This window comes from Neomonachus schauinslandi, chromosome 13 (assembly GCF_002201575.2).
Source record: "Neomonachus schauinslandi chromosome 13, ASM220157v2, whole genome shotgun sequence".
NCBI lineage: Eukaryota > Metazoa > Chordata > Mammalia > Carnivora > Phocidae > Neomonachus > Neomonachus schauinslandi.
The window spans coordinates 73416240-73427462 of record NC_058415.1 but is presented as its reverse complement, the minus strand read 5'-3'; the positions used below and the strand labels follow the sequence as shown (position 1 = coordinate 73427462).

The 11223-nt window shown below is 41.3% G+C and overlaps 1 protein-coding gene across 1 annotated transcript in view; it reads right to left on the bottom strand.

Moving 5' to 3' along the window:
* SLC31A1 (solute carrier family 31 member 1) overlaps positions 1 to 11223 on the bottom strand; it is a 41761-nt gene continuing 30538 nt past the window's right edge. The window contains exons 2-5 of the mRNA XM_021691452.2: positions 7693 to 7850; positions 7016 to 7088; positions 4745 to 4913; positions 1 to 3364 (exon numbers count right to left, since the gene is read on the bottom strand). Of these exons, the coding sequence (XP_021547127.1) occupies positions 3163 to 3364; positions 4745 to 4913; positions 7016 to 7088; positions 7693 to 7785 (537 nt within the window). The 5' untranslated portion in view covers positions 7786 to 7850 and the 3' untranslated portion in view covers positions 1 to 3162. The remainder of the gene's footprint in view (positions 3365 to 4744; positions 4914 to 7015; positions 7089 to 7692; positions 7851 to 11223) is intronic.

Genomic DNA, 11223 nt, shown 5'->3' with positions numbered 1-11223 from the left:
TAGAATCACAAAATCAAAGTATTTATTTTGTTCTTTCACATATGACACTGTTAACACATTCCTACTACAGCAATACTGCTCTCCAGGAGCTTACAATCTAAAACAGTCAACATTAATTGTAGACTCAGTGATTAAGGCATTATATCAAATGCAGACTTTGTATCTTTAGATTTATCTTCTGAAAGAAACATGGAGAGAGCAGGATCAAAATGAAATGACATGAACGTGTAACCCCTGCCCCCTCCCCTTCCAGCTCCTTATAAGAAACCCCTTGTGGCTAGATTCCAAGCCCAGAGCCTCACAGTCTGAAACAGAATTCCAGACAGCCCTACCATAGAAGTAGTGAAGAAACCTTAATTTCTAATTCCCTGGTGGACACACAGGATTCCCTGTTTGTAGGCAATGAGGGGCTGCGTGTTCCTCCAAGTTCCTCCTTAGACAGCACCTAAGATTCTGTAACTCTGCTGATGGTGCCAGTAGGTAGCCCTTCGAGCAATTCCAACAGGACAATTTCTCCTCAAAATGTGCGTCAGGTCTCTACTAAGTTTTACAACTTCTGGTTGGTATCTCCACTGCCTCAGGAGGGCTAGGGAGATTTCATAAACTGGATACATGGGATTAAAGACTGAAAGAAAGGGAAAGGAAAGCAGAATAGGGGACCAAAGAAATGGGGATACCAGCTTCTCAGAGATGTGAACAGGGAAGGAGGAAAAGAGAAATTTGGATCCAAAAGAACAAAAGTCAGGCACTAAATTCCAGATCAACAGGGATACAGAAATGAAAGTCAATGAGATCATTATCACAATCTAAAAGCTCAAGAAAGATGGAATTTAAGCTTTCCATTTTTTCTCCTTCACTACCTTCCTCCTTTGGCAACCTAATCTAAGAATTGCTGGAATTCAGGTTTTTCATGACACTCTATCTTGAATACCTGAAGACCTATCCCAGACTGATGTTTCTCCATTGAGTTTCAAATTCACAGCACTTTGCCTTAACTGGCCTTGATTTTTCTTACCTTACTGATAAGGTCTTGTTTCTGAAAGGGTATTTTATAGCAGCTCAGGCCAAGATTTCTAAAGAGCACCAGGGTCACTTTTACATTGAGTCGTATTTTATTTCTCAGTTTTATTATTCCTTGGCTACTGAGACAATAACTGGCTATTTACACCTTCATTTTGGACTCTGTCACTACCTGTCATTCACTCCGCTCATGCGAAAGATCAGTACTACAAGGGGTTGGAATGAGAGAAAAGCACAAAACTCTAAATGTTGGTTCTCAGATTTTACCCTCGATCCAGTAAGCTCGTAACCTTCTCTTGGTTTAAAGCCAGGGAAGTACACATTCCTCGCTCTCCAATATTTAACTGGCACCCACAGAGAAAGTACAAACTTCAAAACCACAACAGAGGCCAACAGAAGAGTTGTGTGTTTTCTCGTGTGCCCTGAGGCACGACTGGAGTCTAGCACCAAGGAGGGCAGGATTTAACAGACCAGCATGGGAAGAGTCACTTCACACAGGTAGTCTGGATTGAGGACCAGGCTGTGGTGTAAACTAACTGAACAGAATAAAAGTCCAATATGATTCTTCATTGAGAAAAAGAGGTTTTGGCCACATGTGATCTATCGAAACCCCCAAGAGTAACAAAGACAGTCACATAGAGAACGAGGATCTGCTTGGTGTGGACATGGATATTGGGGGCTGAGGAAAATCTGGTCATCAGCAGACCATACCCTAAACCTCTCCGAAGAGAGGGCTGGGCTTTTGCCCTCCTGACCCATGACTGGCTGATTTTACACTGCAGATCAAAGGTCTTCCTTAATCTTTGAGCTACTTCCAAGAAACCACAGACCTTTAAAAATAAAGACTAGTGATTTCATACATACTGATAAAAGTTACTTTAGCTACAGTCCTTGGGCACACGTACACACAGCTGGAGATGAATACATGTTTGTGGAATGATTAAGTATTGACCAGCAGCATTTAGTACACGAATTAAGCTTAGACATACTACCTACCAATTGTCAATTCAAATGCCTGTGTCCAGTACCAGGTAGCTCATCCCACCAGGTGACACTTCCTTAGTTTAAAGCAGAGATTCTCAAAGCATGGTCCCCTGACCATCAGCAGGGACATCACCTGGGAACTTGTTAGAAATGCCAATTTGGGGGCTCCGGGTTGAGGCCCAGAAACTAGTGTTTTAACACTAGTTTTAACACTTGTTTTAACAAGCCCTCCAGGTGATTCTGATGCAGGCTAGAGTTTGAAAACTGGTTCAGAGGCCAACACCTGAAAACAATAACAAAAGAAAACAATTCACATTCTTTTGCTTCATTCAGCTGTGACAATCCAAGGTACGGAAAGTAAAATATCAATGGTTTTATTTTAAAATATCTATTTCTGTTTTTCTCAAATTGATTGTCCTCTTCTTTTTTTGATTGACAAGTTCATTCTGATCAAAATGTTAAGTAGGAATACAAGTTGATGAGTCAGCCACCCAAGAATGCATACACACTTCTGCAAGCTCCAGGCCCATATTTAGTCTCAAACCACCTTTCTGCAAACTACTGAGATTTCGGTACCACACATCACACTGAAAGGCACAATGTACTTCATACTCCTCGCATCCAAAGACTGGAGCTCACTTTTCAATGTTAAGTTTGTGTTCTGGGTTTAGTTGGGCGAGAATTTCCCTCAGCTGCCATCACTCCTAGCTGAAGTGAATCTCTCTCCATCACTGGCCCAGGAAAAACCCACCAAATTCACATACTGTCTGTTAACCAAATAAAAACAGAAGAGTAAAAAAGGAAGCAGTGATCAAGTCATTGAACAGAAGCGACCTGACTTGGACAAGAACATATAATTTGGATCTAGGATGATGGGGGAGGAGAGGACATCTCCTGAGGGAATCTCAGCTCATTAGAACAAACAGGGAGGTTCTCACTTCACTCAGAGACTGTAGGCTAAACCTCTGTTGAGGGTGGGGTGGGTGTGTGTGTGTGTGTGTGTGTGTAAGGAGATAAGGAGCTAAACCTCTGTTGAGCAGGGGTGTGTATGTGTAAGGAGATAAGGAGCAAGAAGGGAAGGTTGGAGTAGGAATCACATCTTTCAGTCTTGAACTGCTTCCTACTGCAATAGATAAGGCCGCACCATGGAGTTTAACGTTAATGGCAATGCTCTGTGATGTCCACGACCACTGCCTTCTTCCAGCTGAAGAGGAAATATCCAGTGCCGGCCCCAGCAGCTACTGCAATGCAGAGGTAGCCGTTGTAGGTCATGAAGATGAGCATGAGGAAGTAGCTGATGACCACTTGGATGATATGCAGCACTGTTTGCAGGAGGTGAGGAAAGCTCAGCATCTGTTGCCTGGAGAGTAAACAGGGACACAACCATCAGGGACCCTTAGGAGTGTTCAGGCAGCTCTGCAGATCAGGATAAAGGGGGAGCAGTTGTGGTTGGGAGCTCAGCTGGAACTGCACTCCTTCACAGCCATCCCGGCAACTCATGGCTACTTGTGTGTATGTAGGTTGTTTACGGTCCCTGGAAATGAAACACGATAGGGCTGCCTGGATAATCAGCATTGGCCAGATACAGTTATATGTCAGCAGGAGGAACCCTCTTTGGGAGGAGAGGAGACAAAGGAGGACTAATCCCCTAACTTACTCTACCTTGGCTCCTATAAAAGGGAAGCCCTAAACCCTCCCCTACTTATTTAAACATGTTCAGGCCTTCCACCTTGGCAACGTTCACATTCTAAAGAATGGAAATAGAATTGAGGGTTGGGTAGTAGAGTACAAAGTACTTAACCAGGAGTCAGGAGCCTTGGCTAGCCCCTCTGTCGCTCACTAGTTCTGTCACCTTAGGTAAGTCACAACATGTTTGGGCTTTAATAAGCTCATCAGTTACAATGGGAATAAATAACATTGTGGTTACTTGAAAGTAGCATATTGATTTATAGGATTCCTTGAACTCTAATTTAGTTTAAGACATACATTTCTTTTTCTTTTTTTTTTTTAAAGATTTTATTTATTTGACAGAGAGAGAGACAGCGAGAGAGGGAACACAAGCAGGGGGAGTGGGAGAGGGAGAAGCAGGCCTCCCGCAGAGCTGGGAGCCCGATGCGGGGCTCGATCCCAGGACCCTGGGACCATGACCTGAGCTGAAGGCAGCCACTTAACCGACTGAGCCACCCAGGTGCCCCTAAGACCTACATTTCTATTAAAACTCAAAAGTCTCAAAAAGCATTTGCCAATCTGTGGGAAAGCCAGTAGTCATCCAAATACTTGCATTGACAGAATACAGACATCTGTACATCTTATATTATAAAACAAAATGAAAATAGAGCTGGGGGCATACAATTTGTTATAGGAAAGAATCAATTGGATTCTGTCATTCTTCTATACCTGACCTGAATTTCTTTTAATCTGCATATTATTATTTTGGCAAACATATTTTTTTTCCTTTTTCAATTTGGGCAAATATTTTAAAATATAGATTCCTTACCTTCTTCCACAGTGACCAAGGCTTACAATTCAGAACAAATGTTCATGCTCAGAAGGGTTCCTATCATTCCTTCTTTGGCCTGCTCATGATTCACAACCTTAGCCTCCAGAGACAGTTTTCATCAAGGTCATATAGAATCACTACTAACTCAAGAAGAGGACTGTTGCTAATAAAATAGCTGTTTTGCTGCTTAACTCATCCAGCTCTCCATAACGTCTGTCTGGATCTGTTCAGTCTTCTTACCCAACAGTTTTATGTGTCTCCATGAGGATGGTTCCATTTGGTCCTGGGACGGGCATGGAATTGTAGCGGATGCTGACTTGTGACTTGCGCAGCAGGCTTTCTCGGGCTATCTTGAGTCCTTCATAGAACATTGCTAGTAAAAACACTGCCACAAAAGCTCCAGCCATTTCTAAGTAGAGAAGGAAAAGATGGTGGTACGGTCACACATGCAAAATCACTAGCTGGTGTGCTGTCCAAGCTAGAGAGACAACATAGAAGAGAGCTACTCTCAATTTCCAAATACATTATATTGCTACCTCTCTATTTGCACAGGCAGACAGACAGACAGGGAAAAGAGTGAAGATGGTTTTCAATTAGTGAAAACCATTGCCTCCACTGGAGAACATACTCATTTTCTGATTATGACACAAAAAATCATCTGAACAACAATCACCTTCAGGTCTGGCTACCTGGTGTCATAAATCAGCTTGTTATGACACAATGTAGAATATGCAAAAGGGGAATAAAACAATCTTTTTGTTTGTTTTTATTTTTTTGTGACTGTGGTGATAGATAGATATATGTATTTTTAAAGATTTTATTTATTTGACAGATAGAGAGCACAGTAGGGGGAGTGGCAGGCAGAGGGAAAGAGAGAAGCAGGCTCCTCGCTGAGCAGGGAGTCCTATGTGGGGCTTGACCCCAGGACCCTGGGATCATGCCCTGGGCCGAAGGCAGACGCTTAACGACTGAGCCACCCAGGTGCCCATAAAACAACATTTTAAAGTGTTGACTACTTCCTTGAGCAAAGGGGAAAAAACTAGAGAGATAAATCAAGAACCACTCTTAATTATAGAGAACACACTGATGGTTCCCAGAGGAGAGGGGAGTGGGGGGGGGGGAATGAGTGAAATAGGTGATGGGGATTAAGGAGGGCACTTGTGATAAGCACAGAGTAATGTATGGAATTGTTAAATCACTATATGTTAAATCACTAAATACACCGAAAACTAATACACACTATGTTAACTAAAAATAAAAACTTAAAATAAAGTGCTATTTCTTGAAAAGACATTTCAGTTCTTTTTTTTTTTTTTTTAAGATTTTTTTTTATTTGAGGGAGAGAAAGAGCATGAGCAGGAGTGGGGAGCAGCCAGGGGGAAGGAGAGAATCCTCAAGCCGACTCCAATGCAGCGCTCAGGCCTAGGACCCTGAGATCATGACCTGAGCCAAAATCAAGAGTTGGATGCTTAACCGACTGCACCACCCAGACGTCCCCAGACATTTCAGTTCTAAGTCTTTCACACTGTGAAGTGTTGGTAATGATACAAATACACTCAAACTGCTGATTTAACACACTACCGGAATTAAATGCTCCCCTCTTTCCCCAAATTGATTTTTGTGGCTCCAAAGATATACCTGATGCTTAAAGCAGTCCAACTGACCACTGAGCTTGTGCAATTTGAATTTAAGGCATGCCCACTCAACATTACAGACACACAAAAATGGATATTAGTTACCCCAAAAGTAGGACTGACACTAAGATGAGCCATGCGAAGAATCAGGAATGATGTAGACCAGTTTGATATGCTAGAAACAGCACTGGAGTAGGCAGCTCTAGAAAGTCTGGGTCCCTGTCCAATCTCTGACACACTCACACTGTGTGATTTAGGGCTAACCATTTCCGTATTTGAGACTTAATTTATCTGTAAAATGGAAGGACTGTACTGGATGATTAGCTCTCCACCTAGGGTTATTTTGTGGTCTGTTTACAAAATGCTTCTTATGTCATTTTAACTTGACTATAGCCTTATGTCCAGGATCAGTAACTTATCAAATAAGGAAGCACTCTGGAAAAGGATGAAAGGAAATGGATTTGCGAAAGACTCCTATCTGTTTCTAAATTATTTTTCAGAAACTCTAAAACACACGCAAGTTGTTATTATTGTTTAAGTAGGCCCCACACCCAGCATGGAGCGCAGTGTGGGGCTTGAACTCAACGACCCTGAGATCAAGACCTGAGCTGAGATCAAGGGTCAGATGCTTAACCGACTGAGCCACCCAGGCGCCCCGTAACATACACATATTATTCAAGGGAGGTTTCCTGTAGGACCAAAGTAAGCATTGTGTATCCTTACCTCGTAGGTAGTTAAGAGGAAGATGATTATGTATCATAACCATAACCATTCAGTACTTACAGCAGGAAGAGGTGCTGGGTTTCCAGATTCTTTGTCACTGTCTCTCATGTGAGTGTCACCTCTGAATACCACCTGGTGAGGGTGGCTTACTCACCTCCAGCGGTATTGATGACCAAACCAGAAAACAATAGCTCCACATTCTTGAAGCCGAAGTAGAAGGTCATATGCTGCCAGTAAACCAAAAATAAGTCAGTTAGACAGGATTGAAGATTCTAAATGAGAATTTCAGGTAAAGAAGCTGAGAGCATTTAAAAGTATCAGATCTCGATAATAAGAGACATTCATTGAAGTGGCAGACTTTCTCCTTCATTACCACCACAGACACTCCACAAGTACTCTCCCTTGCTTTCCCTCCAACCTTCTCTCTCTCTCTTTTTAATTTTAATTCCAGTATAGTCAACATACAGTGTTATGTAAGTTTCAGGTGCACAATGTAGCAATTTAACGATTCTATACATTCCTCAGTGCGTATCATGGTAAGTGTACTGTCTTTTTTTCTTTTCTATACAAAGCATGAATACCAGAACTTAATTCAGAAAAGGGTCAATTCTGAAAGGAAGGAAGACAGAAGAGTCCTAGAAATCCTGGTTCTGGTGTGACTCTGAAATTAACCTGCCACATGATCTTGGGCAAATCACTTGTCTTGTCTTTGTCTGCGCTTTTCTTCCTGGGTAAACTGACCTTTAAAGATAATAACTTGCCAGACCTAAAACTCGATTATTTCTATTACCCAAGTGGGTGGAAAAGGGTAGCCTCTCCTGTAGCACTCACCATCATCATGTTGCCCATTCCCCCGCCATGGGAGTGGGAGGCCGAAGTGGTTGGATGATGGTGATGAGGTACTGTTGTACTGTTGTAAGCCATGTGGCTTATCTCCTTATGGTGGGAATGGTCCAGGTTTCCAGGAAAAGTTGAGTCAGCAGGAGATTCTTTTAAGAAAAAGAATTATACATAATAACTTCACTATATAAAACCTTGATTCTTTTTGAAAAACATTTTTTAAGTAAGCTCTATGCCCAACATGGGGCTTGAACTCATGACCCCGAGATCAAGAGTCACATGTTCTACCAACTGAGCCAGCCAGGTGCCCCTAAAATCTTGATTCTTTTTTTTTTTTTAAGATTTTATTTATTTATTTGACAGAGCGAGAGAGAGCGAGAGCAGGAACACAAGCAGGGAGAGTGGGAGAGGGAGAAGCAGGCTTCCCGCTGAGCAGGGAGCCCGATGTGGGGCTCAATCCCAGGACCCTGGGATCATGACCTGAGCCGAAGGCAGACGCTTAACGACTGAGCTACCCAGGCGCCCCTAAAATCTTGATTCTTGATAACTATTTATTTATGTGGAATTTCATCCAATACGATTACCTCTGGAGATTGTGGCACAAGGGATTTGCACCTAGGGTTTCAGAGACCTAAGCCTTATTCTGCAAAGTAGTTCCTTTAATAGATATGTTCAATGTATGTTCAAATTTAAATCTAAGATGAGGAGAAGAAAAGTAGTTTCTTTGGGTTGCAGGTTTCGAAACAGACAATTTGTAACAGTGGACAAATTGATGCCATTAATGAAATTTAACTGCTCTAAGGCTTTCTAATCATAAATGTCAGTAGATAAAATGCAAGTGCTTCAAATAATTGACCTAATTGGATGGCCTGTGTTCAATCAAGATATTAAGACTACATTTTCACATACAGGACAACCAGCCTACGGCTAATTTAAATTTGAAGAAAAGGTCTATTACTGCCCTGGGCAAGCAGTGTGCTCAGAAGATACAATTTCAATCCTAGCTCAGCATTAGCACTAAGAACACTGAAAACAAGGTATAAATTGAATGTTCTATATTAAATTAAGTCCAGACAACTGTACATTCAGCCTGGTGTCTTTACTACCACATCCCTGCTTTACTGCAAAAGTCCATCTGGGACATAAACCAAGGAGCAAAAACTCCTGTAGCTGGGTGGGGGTGGGGAGTGGGAAGCTGAAAATAGAGGTGTTGGTGGATTCTCTTTATGTGTCCCTTGACTCCAGTTTGTGGCGGAAAGAGTGCTTTAGAAATTCCCAGTAGGGGGGTGCCTGGGTGGCTAGTTGGTTAAGCTTCTGACTCTTGATCTCAGCTCAGGTCTTGATCTCAGGGTCGTGAGTTCAAGCCGAGTTGGGACTCCATGCTGGGTATACAGTCTACTTAAAAAAGAAAAAAAAAAATTCCAAGTAGGTATTCATGTTCATGAGCCTGAGTGTGCCTCTCACTCAATCAATCAATATTTATCAAGCTCCTACTATGTGCCAAACTCTGAGCTAAGTGCTAGTAATTCAGAGAGTAAGACAAACAAGGTACCTCATGGAAAGAGAAACAAGGAAGTAGAGTAAACAGAACAATTTCATGGTGTATGATTAGTGGGATGAAGGAAACAAACAGGGTAAAATGGCAACATTACTAAGAGGTGGAGAAAAGGCATACCTTAGGTAGGAAATCTATATAGATCCAAGGAGGCATGTATAACTTAAAAGCACAATTATTCAGCCATCTATTTTTCCCTCTTCAAACTCCCATCTCATGATTCTATGAGAGCAAGCTCAAGAAATAGGCTTGAATTTCCAGCAAAGGATCAAGGCAAAGCATCAGTTAGGGATAATCAAAGTTCAACTGTGAATATAAATAACTTTCATGCCAGACACTATATTACTTCGTAATTATAGAGCTTGACAATCTGGCATTATTAATACCATGGGCATAAAGGACATATATAATAGGGTCCTTGTCCATAAAGTTTTTATAGCAAAGGATAAAAAACAACACACAAAAATAATCAACACGACAGCACCCATAAAATTTCAATGATGGGAAAAATGGTTAAGTGGGCAGCAGTTTTCAGTTAAAGAATCATGGTAGAATGGAGAGATCCCTGGTATCTGAGTGATGATAGATTATGGTTTTTGAGCTAAGCAAATGCAGCGAAATAAGAATAAAAAGACTTTTGCCAGCCAGGAAGACTGAGAACACATCCTCATGAAGAGACTGAAGTAGAAGTCACAATTTGTTCTCTTCCAGTAAGAGTTTGGAAAGTGATTATAGCAAAAGAAAACCATAAGGATAACTTTATTTCACATTATCAACCTGAATCCTCGCCATAAATTCAGTGATTACTTGCAGTGTCTTCTGGTGTAAAAGACTGAGGGAGATACAGAGATGAACTAGACATAGAGTCTTTCCCCAAGAAGCCTCAAGGCTAAAACCTAAAAGGGGAAACCGAACAGTTGCAATTTTTCATTTGGGGCATAAGAAGACATGTAAAGGGCAGTTTAAAAAGCAAGATCTTAGCACCACAAATTACTTAAGATTTGTAGCCTTAAATATCCTTGATTAATTTTCACATATTCTTCCCATTGACAGTTTTGGGTTTTTTTTAAGATTTTATTTATTTATTTGAGAGAGAGAGAATGAGAGACCACATGAGAGGGGTTAGGGTCAGAGGGAGAAGCGGACTCCCTGCTCAGCAGGGAGCCCGATGCGGGACTCGATCCAGGGACTCCAGGATCATGACCTGAGCCAAAGGCAGTTGCTTAACCAGGCACCCCCCATAGACAGTTTTTAAGACCTATAGTTTCCTAATTGTTCAGGTACTTCATTACCAGTTAGAGACACCTGCTAAATGGAGGCATGTAATCAAATCTCTTCAGACATATCGCTGGCCCAATAATTCATTTGTACAAATCTTAAGGACACCTTTCAAAGTATGCACCTGTTCTGAAGTGTCATTTTTATAGGATAAATTTCACATTCAAATATACTAGGAAATAGAGCAGGAATAGAATCTACTTCTTTTCATTGTGAGTGGACAATGGTTTTCTTGTAATGGAATCCTATGCAAGGCTTGCCCAATAGTATATGAATAGGAAGGTACAAATCTGGTGGATTAATGTGCAAACATGTACCATAGGCACATATTCAAACCAATTCTGGCAAGTCCTTAGGCTTACTAAAAGTCTGTTCCAGGAAAGATGCCATGGGAATATGCCAAACTCAAATGAAATATATACACAACTTATTATTAAAGCATAAAAATAAAAGCAATTATATTCTTTTCTCTTCCTACTTGACTTTCCAGTGATGTGCCCTATGTATTTGGATAACTGATCTTCTATAGCAATCAAACACCCCTAACTCATTCTCTCTAGAAGAGAAATTCTACTTACAGGAGGTAATCTGGCAGTTGGTTAGTGTTAGTCTGCTTCCCTTGATAGCTTTAATCTAAGAAGATCCAAGCTCAGCTTCTTCCAGAATAAAAATGGGTATTGAAGTGAAAA